Source organism: Gnatocerus cornutus, chromosome 10 (assembly GCF_029298725.1).
Source record: "Gnatocerus cornutus isolate USDA-ARS CGAHR chromosome 10, icGnaCorn1.1, whole genome shotgun sequence".
In the NCBI taxonomy this organism is placed as follows: Eukaryota; Metazoa; Arthropoda; class Insecta; order Coleoptera; family Tenebrionidae; genus Gnatocerus; species Gnatocerus cornutus.
In genome coordinates this window covers 3,911,324-3,929,799 of record NC_142242.1, presented here as the reverse complement: position 1 = coordinate 3,929,799, position 18,476 = coordinate 3,911,324, and the positions used below count along the sequence as shown (strand labels likewise).

At 32.5% G+C, this 18,476-nt stretch overlaps 2 protein-coding genes across 4 annotated transcripts; one reads left to right on the top strand and one right to left on the bottom strand.

Annotated features, from left to right (window-relative positions):
• Window positions 1-966: 966 nt before the first annotated feature.
• Window positions 967-7,387, bottom strand: LOC148167267 (uncharacterized). 3 transcript variants are annotated; one of them, XM_088047683.1, is made up of 5 exons: window positions 5,624-7,386; window positions 4,004-4,030; window positions 3,522-3,764; window positions 2,894-3,283; window positions 968-2,666 (listed from the first exon to the last, which is right to left on the bottom strand). In XM_088047683.1, exons 1-5 carry the CDS (start codon window positions 6,838-6,840, stop codon window positions 2,504-2,506), a joined length of 2,040 nt encoding a protein of 679 aa, XP_087903809.1. In that variant the 5' UTR covers window positions 6,841-7,386; the 3' UTR covers window positions 968-2,503. The 3 variants fall into 3 exon arrangements, with proteins under 3 accessions (XP_087903811.1, XP_087903809.1, XP_087903810.1); XM_088047684.1 differs by lacking the exon at window positions 4,004-4,030 and having other exon boundaries at window positions 969-2,666; window positions 5,624-7,384; XM_088047685.1 differs by lacking the exons at window positions 3,522-3,764; window positions 4,004-4,030 and having other exon boundaries at window positions 967-2,666; window positions 5,624-7,387.
• Window positions 7,388-11,427: 4,040 nt separating this feature from the next.
• Window positions 11,428-17,136, top strand: LOC148167266 (E3 ubiquitin-protein ligase ariadne-1-like). Its single transcript, XM_088047546.1, has 6 exons — window positions 11,428-11,849; window positions 11,898-12,047; window positions 12,093-12,158; window positions 12,206-12,421; window positions 14,910-15,694; window positions 15,750-17,136. Exons 1-6 carry the CDS (start codon window positions 11,643-11,645, stop codon window positions 15,829-15,831), a joined length of 1,506 nt encoding a protein of 501 aa, XP_087903672.1. The 5' UTR covers window positions 11,428-11,642; the 3' UTR covers window positions 15,832-17,136.
• The last annotated feature ends 1,340 nt before the right edge of the window (window positions 17,137-18,476 follow it).

Below are 18,476 nucleotides of genomic sequence, written 5' to 3'. Positions count from 1 at the left end.
CTTCTGTAAACCAGCCCTTCGGGTTATATTTATGTTATTCACATTTAACATGATTCAGTGGCGATACAAACGTAATATTTTATTTTAATAATAAAACACGAAGTTAAAAATAACCATGGTAACAATAACTTATTGTTATCTCCGAACCGTTGCCAAACCGTTCAGCACAAATGGACAAATACTTCCTTTTTTTTCTCATTAATTTTAATTCGATTTTCTCACAAACAATGTTATCAGAAATGAGTGTTTTCAAATTAATCATACATTATTAGTACCTACACGTAGTTCTAAACAAAATGCACCTCAATTGAAACATTTGGTTTGTTATCGAATTGTTAATACTAATTGGTCGTAATTGTGGCGTGAGTTATAGGTACACAAGTATGTGAATTTCAAGGAGATGAATACTTGTATTGTAACATTAACAATACAAATTTTCCCAAACTCGCAAATACGATGTTTTTTTTTTGAAATAATATTATTTATTTCCATCTATTTAAGGCGTCTCTAAAAATTTGTGTAAAATATTGTATACTAATAGTTTAAAACAATGATACAGACAAAAAATTGGTTATAATTTAGGTTTTGGTCCAAATACGCCAACACATTTAAAGATATTCTAAAATTTAGAAAATGGTTTTATTGATCAGCGTATGAATCTCGAGACGAATAAATTGCAATATTCGTAGCGCCATCTTTCGGACAAAACAAAAAAAATAGTCTAAAAATTTCAATTTTACCAATTTTCTTTGTACACAAGAATTTCAACTTTTCGTGAAATGCGCATGCAAGACTAAGCACACACGTAAGTCGGTTATGCAACTGTTTTTACAAAAACCTAGCTATATTGTTGGTCATCTAAAAATGTTTTTTTGTCTAGCGTGTTACGTGTAAAACCGATTTCTTTCTTCCGGGCTATAAAATGAATAAACAAAAAAAAAGAACAAAAACTATATTCTAAAGAACAATAAACAAAATTAAAATAAAAATAAATAAAGAAGATAATGAAATTTACAACAGGGACGGGTCGATAATTAATGTATATTTTTTTCTGGAATCCCTGGGATGACAAAATATAAACAGTAAAAATAAAAATAATCAAGAATGACACAATGCTACCAACACATTATTCTATTGATACTGCATGTAACATTGAGTTTAAAGTATGTAACTTTATAGTGAATTTCACTTTGGAGAAAAAGTGTAATTATGAAAATAATTTTTATTTACATGGTATCTAGATAACAACTAAAAGGTATATTTAAAAACTCTACGGTCCTACTCTATAAAAGTATATACAAATTACATACTTTGCTTCTAAAATCGGAAATAAAATTTTGAAATAAAACAAATTTGGCAATTACTTCGTAAGTCAAACCAGCAAATAATAATAGAACTTAGAAGATTTATTTGATAAATGTTTACTATATACATACATAGTAACATTACAACTATACGTGTGTGAAAAAAAATTGCCAAAATATAACAACACTACTAGAAAACAACTGCTTAAAAAATACATAGAAAATTAATTCTACCAACATTTTGTACAGATACATATTTAATTTTGTCAGAGAGCCAAAACATGATGTTAAGTAGCATTAAGGAATTTAATATGTAGTTTAAGCTCAATGGATAATTTATTAAATACTGATTTGTAATCTGTTTAAATATCACAGGCAAGGGAATAATCGTGATTCCAAGGAAAAACAATACAATTTTCAAAAACTATTCCATGAGAAGTGAAAGAAAGTTAAAATACTCAACGTATAAATTAATTTCAGATCTAATAGAAATTATATGTATATATATATTAGCTAAATCCAGAAAGTTTTTTCTAAATTACATCCCCTACCCTGGACATTTCACATTGATATAACTATCTATTAATATTATAATGATCATTGAAGAAATAAATAATTATATACGAAAAATAGAGCAGATATTTCAAATAATCACCACCATCCTTTAAATCTTTCAAATGCTGCTTAATTTAATTGACTAGAAAGGCGTCAAAATTTAATTTACCACGCAATGATGCCAAATAAACATAACAAAAAATGACATATTTTGTAATAACCACAGTGATTAAATAATTTAAAATATCTAGTCTAATGTCACAAGGATGAAAACGTTTATTATGCATGACACGATAAAGCGCCGATCGTACCAAAATAAAAAACCAAAAAACAGTGCTCCAACAGAGAAAACGATTAAGATGTAAAAAACGTATATAGCAAAATTAACAATTGGTATGATGCGACGGTCTAACGCATGCACTCTTTTTGTTAAACGAAAACGATAAAAGAAAATATATCATATAACTAGCACAGTAGTACATGTGTATATAGTTTCACTTTTTTGAATAATAGTACTTATTGATTTACACTTTAGGAACAATTTTTTAATATAAAACAACACAATTTTTTACTTTTATAAAACACTTTAAGTTCGTGGACTTTCACAAATTGTAAAAGTTATAACCCCACAAATTAGCCCAGTCCTAGCTATTCCGTTGTCGTTTATTCGCCATGTTGGGTAAAACACCTCCTAGCATGTACTTCAATTGCGGCATGAAATCGATCACGTTTCTCACTTGAACTAAAGGTACCACATCATTCATATTTTGACACTTTCCAGAATCCATTAAAACACGAGTTTGGGCGCTAAAACAACAAACAATTAATTACTAACAATGCAAATTTGAACATTTCTACAAAAACTTGGTGTAATTAGCAATTAAAACTATAATTATTATAAGCTTACATTGTAATACAAATCAGTTATTACTAATTAAACCAGTTACATTACTATTCAATTAGTAGCAACTATAAATATAATTGAGTGCAACAACTAGAAGATAAAAAATCAACCAACTTTTGACTGGACTTACTTGTTAGGTTTGTAGAGGTCGATTGCGAGTACTTTCATGACTCTTTGACACGACTGCACCGGTATATTATTAAAAAAGTTAATTATGAGATCAGGTAATGTAACCAATAAATCAGAGTATACATATGGCTTCATATTTATACACGGTAATAGCTTTCCTTCAACTAGCGCCTTTTGCATTTTATATGGAATGTGGTTACTACTAGTTGGCGGTTCAGGGATTGAAATTAATTTACAATTAACGTCGTCCAGACACATTTGACCATTCGTCATAGAATGTTGTTCTTCAGCAAAGGTAGTCGGTTGACTCCGAGACGACTGTTGGTGCGCTGGCTGCTGATTTATAAGAATAGACTGCCTGCTGCCGACATTGTAGTTATTTTGTAGATCCCTAAAACAAAACAAATCATTACATGGAGAAGAACCTATAGAGGTAACAATTTAATCAGCATCAAACATTTTAGAAAACATGAAAAAAATCGCGTGGTACAATATAATGTAACGTTACAATCGCCTACAAGAGTTCCACCTTTTAGTACAAGGCAAAGTTGGTTAAATAATTTTGGCTCCGTCCTCCTTCCAATGGTTTTGTTAACCAACTAAACCTTGTAAAATATAGATGCACTAACCGTTGTGAATTTTGGGTGACAACGTCCATATGCATCCTTTGTTGCTGTTGATGTCTTAAGAAACTCGGTGAAAGAACACCGCCATTTGCCAAAAACTGTCTTATAGGTATCATTGGTGGTGGTTGTGACTCTTCTGGTTCTTCTTGATGGTAGTTTATTTGGTTAAGATTAGGCTGCTCTGCTGATATCATATAGTTTGTTGAGGGATTCGTCTGAGCATTCGAATAATGCAAATTGGATTGCCTAAAATTGAAGCGAAAAATCCAGAAACATCAAAATTATATACATGTATTTACATTAAAACATGCGCACTATGGACGTGAACACACTTTTGTTAAAAGACCATTTTCGATGCTCAAATCGAAAATGCTCCCATTTCTATGCCAGTGATCTAGTTTGACAGTCTTCATGCAGGTTTTGCATCTATACAGTAAATTCTTTAGCACAGTCCAGTACAAACATTTTACACACTTAAAACTCACCAATCTTCCTTTCCATAAGTAGGATAACTAAGACATACATTGTTTTATTAGTTGATATAACAAAAAACCTCCAGAACACAGAAGTAGTCTTTTTACGATACAAAAAAAAAACGTAGACGTAGAACAACATACAAGGGCAAAGAACAAACTCGTTTATTTTGCATAGAACTGTACATATTCCCTAACAGAGACAGCAAAATTAAAAAAAAAGATCAGTTATTCTATTTTTACATTTATTTAATACTGGCAGCATGATGCAGACTTGATATTAGATACTACATTTCATGACGTAAATACAGGTGGTCGATTTGAAACCGTTCAGTCTGCATTGTCTGCTTTATTACTCACTAAGCTTACAACATAATACAATTTGACAATTTTCAATACACGGAAGCAACACAATTTTTTTCATGCTTTTCTCAGTCATGCCTCCAGTAAGTCCAAAAACCTAAACTTTCTCGAGATATGAGTGCTATAACACTTTGGGTTATATAATTTGTACGCTTGATAAAAATTGGTGGTGTTTATACATATTAATTATAATATTATTATATATCTCGAAGGATTTAATGATTTCCATTAAATGCTTTAACTGCTTGAGTTTGCAAGACTTGATATAAAACTAACAATTTGTTTTGTGTACTAAGAATGATTACTGTTAGACCGACTTGCTACTGGACTTAGTGCTACTGTTCCCTATAAACAGATGACAAATTCTGAACAATTCAGTTAAAATTTTTACATACTTTATTAAAATAATTAAATATTTCGTCAGGAACGCTAATGACGTCCGTGGTAAAATTAAGTTTTCCACTGATTAAAATTGCCGATCAAACCCGACAAACAATTTTATGAAAACCTGTTATGCAAAGTATTGATTTTATAGATTGGTAAAAATCCATACCGATAATATTCGAAGTCGAAGTGTCTGTTTTAAATGTCTGAAACCAGAATCACGTGATACTTAAAACCGTGTACTGACAAAAAATTAAAAATCAATAACCCAATGAGATTGATATGGAATAAAATTGATGACCCCAAAATGGATACGAAACGCAACGGAAAATAGAAAGAGTTGTTAAAAGTTAGAAGAGCATTCAGAAGAAGTTCTTGAAGTCGATTTCTTGAAAGCGCAGCAAAGTCAAAAGGAACCTACATAACTTCGACGATGGAAGGTTTAGAATAAAAACGATTTTCATTGAGAAGTCGAAATGTCTAGATGGGGTTAAAGAGTCGTTTAAAAAGACGAAAATGTGGTCAAAAGTAGAACACCCATAAGTTTGAACTAATAAAACCAATAGTAACCAACAAAAGTGTCACGTGAGTGGATCGCCACTTAATATTGGTATTATTTGAAAATGTCACATGTCACGTCATGATTGGTTGTTAGTGTTTTGTTTAAGTAAAATGCAAGATATACAACACCACCAATTTCGTTTGAAAGAACTTTAAAGAGACTTGCATCAGCATGAGAATCACGTGACGCGATTACGTGTACCAGCGTGTTGGGGTTAATTTTTAAAATAATCAATAAAGAGAATTAAGAGATCTTCAATTGCTGTCGCACATTTAACTTATGTTTAGTAAAAAAATTAAATGAGAATGTGAAACGAGACTTACGCCTGTGTGGTAGGTACAAGTGGAGGTGGTGGTCCCTGAGTAATGTTTGAATAATAATTCGGTGACCTCATGTGCCTATTTCCAGCGGCAGCAGGATAGGTCGTCCTGATAGTAGAACTTGGAGTACGTGATTGTGGAGGATGATAGGGATGTTGTCCAGCCATTCCAAATGTAGAATATGAATGAACGTTATGCATTTGACTATTTGTAGGTGGTTTGGGTTGCGTTAAGCTGACAGCTCGTGGACTGGGCACAGGATGAGCGATGGGGGGCGCCGAGGGTTGTCGTGTCCATTGAATAATCTGAGATTGATTCCGCGTATTGCCACTAATCAACAGTTGCGAATCCACACTTTTCTTGGGCCAGTAGTCTTCAAAAAGTGTCCCAGGAGGAAAGTAATTTTTAATATCATTTAAACTAATAACTGAACAGGAATCATGGGCGAAAAGTTCGTTTCGTATTCCTTGCACTTTACAACAGAACTTTAGATACGATAGGTCCCAGCCTTCAAGTTTATTGGCCCTTTGCTTAAGGTTTTCAGTTTCTCCTTCAAAATAGAATAAAGGGACGTATTTTTGGTCGTTATATACAGTGTAGGGTACCACAGATTCTTTGTTGATCCTTATGAATCCACTCCTGCCTAGTGAATCAGTTTCTCCATTTACTAACTTCGTGTAACATGAACAGAGAAAATTGTAAAACTCTATCGCGTCACTCAGTCTAACAATCAGATCACGTTGGGTGAATTGTTCTTTACCAAACTGGTAGTCACAATGTTTTATATTAATTTCGTTAAGAAGTCTACCTTCATGCTCTGTTATGTAGTAACTTCGAATACATGTACAATTATAAATGTCCTGATGCAAATAATTTAAGTATTTGTTAAGAGCTTTCATTTCTACCATCCTCACAGCACAATACTTCTCACCGGCTCGATTTATATATGGAATTGGGTTTTTGCCGATTGTTTCCCAGCCGAATCGCCCCCTTATTGACTCCTCATCAATTGCTTTTCCAGTTTCGCCGCAACTTGTAGACTGAATGTTGTTGTTTTGTTTCTTCTTGTCACTCATCATAGAATTCAGAATTAAATTTTGCGCAACGCCTGTGTGTGCCTTCTGTTGATTCACCACCATCCGATTTTTGCTTGCTTCCATAATTTTATCCGCCAAAGCCTGGATTTCGGCTTCATCGTGCCTCTCTTGTTTAACATTCATTTTGTTTTGATGTTGTTTACACCCCTAAACAAATGCCAACTCCGACCACTAGATCTTGCAACCCATTTTGGTTGGATTGATGTTTACCAAGAGTGAGGTTAAGGCGGGCTTATATTTTCCCTGGAACGGCCATAGCGCCATCAAAATGGAACACTCTGTGTTAAACTCTCTTGCCGGACCAAATTCATACGAAAACTACTACGCCAATGACCACTTGGCCGCAACACGAGTATTCTGAATTTCCACCGGTTCCCAAACACTTTTAACTTTATTTGAAAAACATTGGAAGCCAGGGGTTTCGTTTCACACTCAACACCACTACACTCTACTCATATTAGTACACGAAACGTTCGAAAGCGGGGTTCAGCTAGATGGCATCAAAAATAACTAAACTAGCGACAACAGACGGAAAAATAGCTAACCTCAACGACAGCGACACCTCTCTACCAACCTGTCAAATACACCATGCGCCATCTTTAACCTAACCACAAATAACCGACCTCCGACTTATTAACCGAATCCAAATTAAAACAAACCTCATAACCTCCTAAATTGAAAACTCAAAAAAACATGTCATTATAAAAATCTAACCTCAAATTAACATTTTTATAAAAAAAAATCAAAAAAGGCCTTTCTCATCTTTCCTTATAAATAAACGAAAAATTCGTATTTTTGCACAAATATCTCAAAGTCGCCATCCAAATATGCGTTTTCCGCCATTTTATCTACCTAAGCTTCACGTGATCACGGTTGCGCTCTCGGCTACGCCAACATTGTCCCGCTAGATGGCACACCTCTCTTATCGTAATTTATGGTCGTTTTTTTCAAGATGGCTTCCGCTTGGTATCAACGAATCAGAATGCAGCTTTTGGTATTTCGTAATGACCGCTCGTCTACGTATTGATGACGTCATCGTTGGGATCTATAGGTAGTATTTTCTTCAATATTTATATTTGCTCGATAAAATATGACTTTTCAGACGGTATCTTCTCTTATCCTTAATTCTTTGAGAAAGTATTCTTACAGGAGCTTAGCCGGGTTACTTCGCATTAATTGCGGGATTGCGACTTTTGAGTTAACTGTACTTTGGCATAAAACGGCAAGGTCAGTGGCGTTACTCATAATTTTGACGCTGCTACACTACCAATATGTTTGTCTGGTTAAATTATTTAGTTTGTGTAGCAAACAAGGAAACTGATAAAACCCTAACTAGGTTTTTTGATACGTATTTAAAATAATAGGCCAGACTACTGGACCATCGAACGCTCAAATAATAATTAAGTATTAACTTTTATAAATATCGAGTTACGATCACGGTTTAATTTTAGACTTCGTGCATTATTGAATAGCTACATGAATATTATAATAGTTTTTATTGGAATCATGGAATTCAATCAGAAATGGATTTTCGCTACGGAACCCAGTGGCGGCGCATACAGCTTTCACAATCCGAATTATACATTTGTCTATTTATTCAACGATACATACAGTCAGGGCGCAAAACTATTGGCCCTCAATGGAATTGTCGTGTCACGTTAGTCAAACAGTATGTATGTATGTACGTGCGTGAACTTTATCTGAACAACTAATTAGAAGAATTTTATTTCGGAAAGCGATAAGTGTACTTTTTTAAGTCGTGTGTGTTAAAACATTTTTTTTAATTTGTCTTGATATCCGAATAACACTACAGGATTTTTTTGTGTAAAAATATTTAAATTATTATTAAACCCATTATTATTGTTATGTAATATAAATAAATATTTATCGTTATTAAAGTTCAATGACCTAATAGAAAATTACGAAATTGCTTTAATTTATCTCTGACTGTTGTTTTATGTTTATCTGTCTTATCACAAATTAAAACAGTAACAATTTTGGAAGAATGTTAGGTAGACAATACATTATAGGGTGGTTGCATAAAGCATGCGAGCGCCACCTAGCTGCGACTCTGACATTTTTGGTAGGTTAACAAACCAACAGTTCTGGCGTAAATACATTCTCACCTGTTTCTATGACTCGTTTGTCCTATAAATACAAGTGAGCTAATGGCTAACTCTGACAAATCAACGTGCGCTTATAAATATGTCAAATTCCAGACTTATTGGAAAGCAAATTGTGTACAATCTATATCAATTATTGCAGCTTTGTCACGACCGCAAAAATAGAGAAAAATTATTAAGTAGAACAAGATACATTTTTTGTTAGCCTGCAAAGGTCTAAGTTTTGTATGTACCAAAAATGCTACCATCCCCAGCCTAGCTGCCTAGAATTTGCTTATAAGTGAAATTTTTGGACTTCAAAAAATGGCTTCAGTTTGTCTGTATTAGTACACATACATGTCATTTACTTTGAATAGCCCACATAATTCTTCAAAATTTTGGGAATGATTTGAGAGGATTTATACATTGAATTGTACAAGAAAGGGTATTTAAATGCACAAAGGCGCAATTCAATACACAAATCCTCTTAAATTTACCGTACAGCTATGTTGACAAATTGTGACCTTGAAGTTAGTCATTCACAAAAATAAGGAGTATGTAGGTATTTCTCTTGCTTTTCGTTCTAGACTAAACGCAAACGTAAAGGAAATATAATCTGTGCAGGATGTTATACATATAAGTAAAGCACTAACTCTTACCTGGAGAATCAGATTGCTGAAAGAAAATGGTCTACGTGAAAATTTTTTTTTTCGCTTTTTTTGTAAAAGTTATAAGGTTTTAAATTGACCAATCAGGGCTCGAAAAATAATTAAAGATCTGACTAATAACATAGTGATTTGATTATGCGAAAAACAAGAGTTACAAACATCTGTCATACTTTACTGATTAGTCAGTGACGGCACAAATGTACTTAAAACTGAATATTTCATTCAAATAATAAATCATATACACAATTATAAAAACACCTTAATTGGCCTTTGTTTCGATCTAGACAAAAATACAGGTGTCCCAGAACCCTCGCAATTGTTCTTAATGAGGAATTTAGCCCCTGCTACTGATTCCCACTGCTTAATCTTAACAATTCAATCACTGTACGAGTCATATATCATTCAAATCTCTACTATTTTATCAATATACCTCGTTGTTAAGTTTATATCTAGTTTCAATTACCAAATCAAAACTTTAAGAAAACTACCTGATTCTCCGGTAAAAAAAGGGAATTAGGACTTCAAGCTTTATATCAACGTTCGGTGTGACATTATTTTGTTTCCCAAAATTACTTGATTTCTTAAATTTTACAAATGTCCATATTACCATCTTCATAACACTATTACAGCTTGGTGCTTTACTTACATAACACTCTGTATAATATTAATAAAGGTGGAAATTTTTATAAAATCATTGTTTAAAAGAAAAAGGTAAATCAGTTGGTGAATATTAAATTGTTCAACTAAAATTTTATAAATCTTGTTTTTCTATTTAACGAGTTTACTAACGCTCGTGTGATTCAACCCCTCCCAGCACGCCGCCACTGGGCCATAATTAATACTTGTCTAAACCCAAGAAACAGTTACTTTATTTCTAATTTCCAATGATATGGACAGATTGATATACAATTACTAATGACGTCATGCGGCTAACATATTTAAAAAACGTCGAGTGGCATAAGAAAAAAAAATCATTCAAAGAAATTAAATCCTATGCTTTATTAAACACATCTAAGAAAAAACAGAATATTTCCGGTTGTTTCGATATGAATGGTGAAAAATTGTAATGCTTGGATATTTTTTAAAGATCTTAAAAAAGACGGGTTGAAGGATTTGAAAGAAGTCAAGGTCAGCAGAGTCGGAACATCGGAGGAACGTTCGATTTAAATTCCAGCAGTTGTCAACATACTCGCGAAAAAAAAACCTACCAGTGACACCAAATATGCTTGCAAAATATTCAAACGAGCGGTTCATGTTATTTCATATTTTATCTTACTTCCGCTAAAATTAAGAACTAAGAAAAGTTTTTAGACTACTAAATACCAATTACTTATACAAAAAAAAGCAGGAAAAGGGTAAAACTACATTCAAAACCATGGGTCCTAAAACCATCGTTTGACAGCTGTAAATTGCGCAGCCAAATGTGCACTGATTTCTTTAATTTTGTGCTTTTTTTTAAATATACATTATATTCCAAGTTTATGCTTTTAGCAAGAACTCACATTGTTTTTATAAAAGTTTGACAACCATAGGTTTCTTAATACAAATACAAGCAGAATTTGCAACGGAAAAAATGCATGGATATTTTCACCTTAAAACACATTATAAATAAAGTCCATTTTTAAACGAGCTTTTTTAAATAGGAAAATACTTCAAAAGTATGCACTGGATGTGACGTCATGGGTACCCTGACGTCACTGCTATTGGACCCTATTTTTACAACTGTAACAAAAATGTTTAGTTTAATTTCAGAAAAATAGCATAGAGGTTTCTATTAGATGTATTAAATAAAATAATCTACAATAAACGCGTGATAAAAAAAATCGATAACGATTTGTTTTGAGCAAATATGATTTGAAACGAAACAATTTGATAACCACTGAGATTTTTGTTCTACAGTGACTTTATTTTGTTCACTAGTAGCGCCATCTTTCATCAGAAGTGTGAATGAATTTGACAGAACACGAAGTGTCACTAATGTCAATTGGCAGAGTTTATTCTTGCATTTTCCGTGAATCTCAGTTGGTAATGTGCTCGTTATGTGTGTGTGAATGTATTTTTACCAATTTTTACATTGTCTATACCCTCGGAGAATCCAAATAAAAAACCAATAACCTTTGTAGTGTTAGTGGTCAGTTTTTCAATTCCCATTGTTATGGATTCAGAAGAGGATACTTACGACAATGTTGACTCAGGAAACGAATCTAGCGGCGACGATGTTGATTTTGCTATGGAAGTTGAAGTTACAGGACATAGAGAAAAACAAACGGACGCCGATGATTACCCCTATGAAGTTTTATCAACTGAAGAAATCGTACAGCACATGGTTGACTCTATTAAAGAAGTTAATTCTGTCGTGGAGGTACACAGAGACATTCTCATTGCAAGTCATTTCTAACCTTAATTTTAGATTTCCACCACAACAACTCGCATTCTTTTAAACCATTTCCGATGGGACAAAGAAAAACTCATGGAACGGTTTTATGATGGGGACCAAGACAAACTCTTCTCGGAGGCTCGAGTCATTAATCCGTTCAACAAATTTAACAACAAAGTTAAGGTAACTGGGCAACTTTTTTTATCCAATCTAATTATTTCTTACTAGCCCACCAAGAAAAGTGGCAATGGAACTGAAGAATGTGAAATCTGCTTCATGACTCTTCCTTCTTCTGTAAGTCAGAAAGTGCACAAAACGTTTTATTTTTTTTCATATTCTAGCATATGACTGGACTTGAATGTGAACATAAATTTTGTACTCATTGTTGGTGTGAGTATTTGACTACCAAAATTATGGAGGAAGGTGTAGGACAAACTATTGCCTGTGCAGCTTATGGCTGTGACATTCTTGTTGATGATGCCACTGTTATGAAGTTAGTGAAGGATTCTAAAGTTAAGTTAAAGTATCAACATTTAATCACCAATAGCTTTGTTGAGGTGAGTCTGGGACATGTTTATTTCAATGAACACTTAAAGGAGTATATTCATAATCTTACATACCTTACATATTAGTGCTATGTTCATATTTTAATGACAAACATTAAGTGACAAGCAGAGCTGCCCATATTTGATATGCAATTGATATTTTTATTTAAATATAAGTATAAAATACTTATACATATTATTAATTGAAGGGCCCAATGCAAGAATTCACGATTCAACAAAAAAAACGTTTATATCCACTTTCACAGTATTTCATAGGTAAACAACCAGCAAAACACACGTATGTTTATGGCCTATGTTAACGGCTGAAGTTCTTTCATTTATCCAAAAGTTGGTAACCATTCATTTAATATTTAAATTTAGAATACATAAAAAATAAATTAACTATTTCATAATATTATATTTGCAACATAAATTGAATATTTGCGGTTAATCTTTTTAACATTAAAGATAACTAAAGGTTGACATGAACCGTGTATCGTTCGTATTTTTATTAATAAATATGCAAGTTTTTATTACAATAACATTTTGTGCAAAACTGCGCAGTTGTATTTTAGAATAATTTTGTAAATTTGTTGGCCTTTGAAATTGACGTTATTTATTGTCCATCATTTTTGTACAATAAGGTCAGTATTTCCATTCGCGAAAGGAATTAGAAGCAAAACATGAATATCTCACTTCTTAATTCATGTCATGATTTATGGAATGTTACTGGAAAAAATGTTGTAAGTGTTACATAAGTTGTAATATATAAAGAGTTATGATAAACAAATTGTTAATCAGTTTCGAAGTTGTTGAAATTTTTGCATTTCATGGAACTTGCATCAGTGCTTTTTTTGGTTGAGAAACAACCCGTCTCATTAATTACCATCACAATAATACGTATTGTCCTCTTTTGCATATAAAAGGGCACCTTTTAGGGGTATATCTTTCAACCTGTATGAATAAATAATAATAAGTAGATTCTCACCTGCTTCTATAAGCAATAAAAACGAGCAAATGGCAAATGCTCAACATTAACAAATATAGGACTCAACTTGTTTGGAAAGCAAATTTTGTACAATTTCAGTGAATTTAAAAAAAAATCGCCCTTTCTTATCAGTTACTGTACTTTATGAGTATTTGTCTCGGCTTTTTGTTGGCGTACTAAATAAAAAACCCTGTCAAAAATTGAGTTTTGTAGTCAAAATAAAGCCACCATTAACACTTTTTGTCGTCGGCGTATAATGTTAAGATTCTTGTGTAACAATTTTTTTTTGTTTAGTTGTCCCAAGAACGGGTAACTAATTTTTTTTTGTTACACTGATACTTATGTGAAAATTGTTAAATTTATTATCTAACATTCAAAATTTACAAAAAAGCACCTTTTTTAACTTTTTTTGGAAATTATTGGTACTGGCTGTGATGAGCTTGACAGAAATTTCCTTGTTTTTTTGGCACATCAAATTAAAAATTGCATTAGATTTTTTCATTTCATTAATTTTTTTTTTCAAAATAAGGTAAGTTGGGGTAAGCGAACGGAATTTAAAAGAATTTTAAGTCTCTATTGAATAGACATTTGGATAACTTTTAACTAAATTTAAAAAAATGATAACTTAAATGTATGCCAAAGTTAAGTTACTAATTTGATGTACTTATTTATTCAGGGTGTTTTTGTAATACACTACCGAAAATTAAACACAATCTTTAGCAGCATTAAGGAATCATTTTTAAATGTTTTCTAACGATAAAAAGAAAACACCTTTTACCACTTACTTGGAACACCATTGACGAAAATATCCACCTTAAACAACAAACCTTGGATTAGCTAACCCATCAAGATTATATTCTTTAATCCAGTGGCGAATTGGAAATGTTGCCCAAATATTTGCAATGCTACCATCATTAATTAAATTAATTAAAGTTTAATCACCTCTGATGATGGTAGCATCGCTATCGAAACGCGGTGTTTGGCAATAAATTGTATTTTTGATAATCATAAAATCTTTATTTTTCAAAAACCGTTACACCGATTTACAAAAGATTTTACACATTATCTTGAGACGATTTTAGATGCTTTTGTACCCAAATGAATAGTTTTTTCATGTCTCAAAAAACTAGACGTCCTGGAAAAATGTCAAGGCCACCATCTTGTTTTGTCGAAATTACATTAATTACACAAATTTTATCAAGACGACATGTTTTAACTTTTATTTTGTCAGCTAGTATAATTTTTTTAAATAAATTTTTGTTGACTCGTACAATCACGAATTCCATGTCTTTTACTTACATAATACCATAAAAACGTTCACAGAAGAGATCTTCTATTTGAAATACCTTACGAATAATTTGTAATTTCTTATACAAAATGTATGACAAAAATCCACAAGCCCTAAAAGGAACGCAATAACACAGTGATGTAACATTTTCATATCGCTCGTATTTTGTACACGAAAACCTAATGAACTCGTCTGTATAATGTATTAAATAATGATTTTTTCAGTGCAATCGTCTGCTGCGGTGGTGCCCTTCGCCCGATTGTAGCAACGCAATAAAAGTGCAGTACGTTGAGCCCCATCGAGTGACGTGCAAATGCAACCACACATTCTGTTTCGCTTGTGGTGAGAACTGGCACGATCCTGTAAAATGTCATTTGTTAAAAAAATGGATAAAGAAATGCGACGACGATTCCGAAACTAGCAACTGGATTGCAGCAAACACCAAAGAGTGTCCAAAGTGTAATGTAACAATAGAAAAAGACGGCGGTTGCAATCACATGGTTTGTAAGAATCAGAATTGCAAAGCAGATTTCTGTTGGGTGTGTTTGGGGCCATGGGAGCCACACGGAAGCTCTTGGTACAACTGTAATAGGTACGACGAAGACGAAGCGAAAGCAGCGCGAGACGCTCAAGAAAAATCGCGTTCGGCTTTGCAAAGATATTTATTTTATTGCAACAGATATATGAATCATATGGCGTCGTTGAAATTCGAACACAAGCTGTATGCTTCAGTTAAGGAGAAAATGGAGGAAATGCAGCATCATAATATGAGCTGGATAGAAGTTCAGTTTCTTAAACGAGCTGTTGATATTCTGTGTCAATGCCGACAGACACTTATGTATACTTACGTTTTTGCTTACTATTTACAAAAAAATAACCAGTCTGTGATTTTTGAAGATAACCAAAAAGACCTGGAGAGTGCCACTGAAACGTTATCTGAATATTTAGAGAGAGATATTACGTCTGAAAATCTCGCCGATATTAAGCAAAAAGTCCAAGACAAATACAGGTAAAGAGTACCACAAGACGAGAGTAATTCGATATTTTTATTGTTCTTTTTTTAGGTATTGCGATAGTAGAAGGAAAGTTTTATTAGAGCACGTTCATGAAGGGTACGAAAAAGAATGGTGGGACTACAATGAATAGTTAGATAATCCGATGTTTGCGTTCTGGAATTAGATCGACTAGTATTTATAGGTTAAATAAATACCTAGTTACCTCATTAAAGCGGAAACACACTGTCAATCCGTACTTATGATATTAGCTATTGTAAAATTTTAGTTAGATCAAAAAGTTCGATCTACTAACAGAACGACGTTTGATTCAAAACCGCATCCTGTTATGGTAACATTGCATTTTTGAACAATTCTCTGATGAGGGCAGCGGAAATGGAGAAAACACATTCTAGATCTGTTTTATTAAACTTGAAATTTTAAATATTGACATTAAATTTTTAAAGTGAAAGTTGTGAGTGATTGGCATATTTTATTGTTAACTAAGTTTAAACTATAAAATTGAGGCCATTTATTGTTCCAAATAATTTTTGTTAAGAGAGAAAATGTTGAATAGTATCAGTAGTCTAATTTTTAATATAATATAGAACTATTTTTGCTTGTAGTCTTGACTTGAAGCGTTGATTTTGTTTTTCAAGTGTGGGGGATTCAGTTTTGTGATTATATATGTCAATATTCTAGTTTTGAATTTGGAATCTACTGTGATTCTTGAGAAATTACTGCATAATTTTGTAATTGTAAATAAAATAGTGGGCGATTAGATTTCAACAATTACAAATGGTCTAAGGAGAGATCAAAACAAGCTTGAGTGTTATTTATAAAGATTGTACAAATGGCATATTTTTTGGCGACTTTACCAGACCACTTGTGATTGTAAACAGGTCTAATTTCAATAAATATTTTCGTAAATGTACATATTTCATAAGGCTAGAAGTCCTGGGCTCTGTTTTACGAGGTTATTATTTCATTCTGAATGTACCTACCTAATACTTCATCCGAGATGTAAATAGTGAAAATATACCCAATAGGTGGTAAACTCTGTCGTTATGCGTTTTTTATTGTTCACAAATTTTCTAAAAATCATTTATTAAAATAGCCTCATTATTTTTCAATGTACTGGATTATGTATGCAAAATATGTTAAAGAGTTGTTTCTTGATCACGATAAACATTTACTTCATTTTTCTTTCCTGGGAGCCTTTTCATTTTGAATTTTTTCTCTTAGTCCCACTCTCCAGGAGACAAAAACAGTGAATGTCGCTGTGTAATGACTTAATGTACTTCTCCAGATTCTGGTAGAAAAAAATAAATTGTAATATTAAAAGTGCTCCATCCCAAATGGAATTAAACAAATTTAACTTTAAGAGAACTCAGACGTTATTGGCTTGAGTTCTTTTACTGTTATAATAAACTGTAAATTTGTAAAGTAATAAAAATTAATAATTAAATTAAATTGTTTAACTATGATTAAATCGTTTCTTAATATCTGTATGTAATGTCTTATTTTGTTATTAGCTCAATTCAGCGGATGCGACCCTTTCCCACGTTATATTAGGCTTGAAATTATAACGTATTAGCTTACTCAACAAGGGAAGTACTTAAATTTTAAAAAAGCGCAGGCCACTCAAATTAAGTCAAAGGCGCCGCCAGATGGCGCTATTTCCATTACAAAAGAACGAGTCATGAATTGGCGGTGCTTTTCCAGTTAAACATACAAGCAGATATTATTTTCACACTTCTCAAAAAGGGCAATTTCTCTTCATGCCAGTGGCCCTGAATTACACTATGCAACACAATTTAACAGATTGTAATGAAAAAATAAACAAATAAGACTTTCGTGCCAGGTTTTTTAGAGAAATTATCATATTGCCTGCAAAAAAACTGTATTTCAACAAATGTTTATTAGTATGGGCGTTTTTTATATAATTGGACTTTAAAGATTCTTTTTCAAAAGAACGGCACTAATTAGCAAATTCGGAGTTCCTATTTATTAGAAACGTTCGTCGCTTAATTCGTCTACATATTCTGGAAAAACGTTGAAATAAGTATGTAACAAATGTGCCTACTTTTAATGTAAAGACATTTTGGAACCCATCACGTTTACAAAAATATTTCTTGGACGGAGGCATAAAACTTAAACGGTCGAACTACTACTATAACTCGAAATTTATTTTAATTTCTTGCGTTTTTTCTAAACTCGAAAATTTTTATAAATCCAAATAAATTTTGCTAACAAAAGATGAGTTAATGAGTTAATTCTGGCGTGTAATAATGCTACAGTATTCTTTAAATAGTGCCTGATTCTATCTTTCAGTCATTAGTAATTTTTATTAGATATTTAAAATATTTCGTTTGAAATCGTAGCAGTTAAACACAGAAAATATTCAAAATAGAAAAGCGAACCAAACAAAATATTTGTAGACACAAAACTCCAAAAATCGCAAATTTATGACAAATCTCATCGAAAATATATCGACCGTGTTGATCCACGCGTTTTCATGCGAGTTTTCTCACCGGTGAGAAAACTCATTTTGTCAAGAGTAGATATTTAACAGATCTCACAAAAATAACTTCATTTCGGTGAAAAATGTCACCGATAAAAAAAAAGTCAAAAGTAGAAAAGTTAGTGCTCCCATTTTGAAGCAAAAATTGAAATTCTTGTTTGTTTTTATTCAAAATTTTTAGACATGATATAGGACAAAAAGGGCTTTCGGTGAAAGTTAGACTGTTGAAGAAACGCAGTGCAACAATTCGGGTGCCTCAAGCTAAAACTTAGTAT

Coding starts and splice junctions, on each gene's coding strand:
- LOC148167267 (XM_088047683.1), bottom strand. CDS start 6,840: ATGAATGTTAAACAAGAGAGGCACGATGAAGCCGAAATCCAGGCTTTG. Junction 4,031..5,623: donor CTTGTACCTACCACACAGGC/GTAAGTCTCGTT, acceptor TGTATGTCTTAG/TTATCCTACTTATGGAAAGG. Junction 2,667..2,893: donor GACCTCTACAAACCTAACAA/GTAAGTCCAGTC, acceptor TTGTTGTTTTAG/CGCCCAAACTCGTGTTTTAA.
- LOC148167266 (XM_088047546.1), top strand. CDS start 11,643: ATGGATTCAGAAGAGGATACTTACGACAATGTTGACTCAGGAAACGAA. Junction 11,850..11,897: donor AAGTTAATTCTGTCGTGGAG/GTACACAGAGAC, acceptor CCTTAATTTTAG/ATTTCCACCACAACAACTCG. Junction 12,159..12,205: donor TCATGACTCTTCCTTCTTCT/GTAAGTCAGAAA, acceptor TTCATATTCTAG/CATATGACTGGACTTGAATG.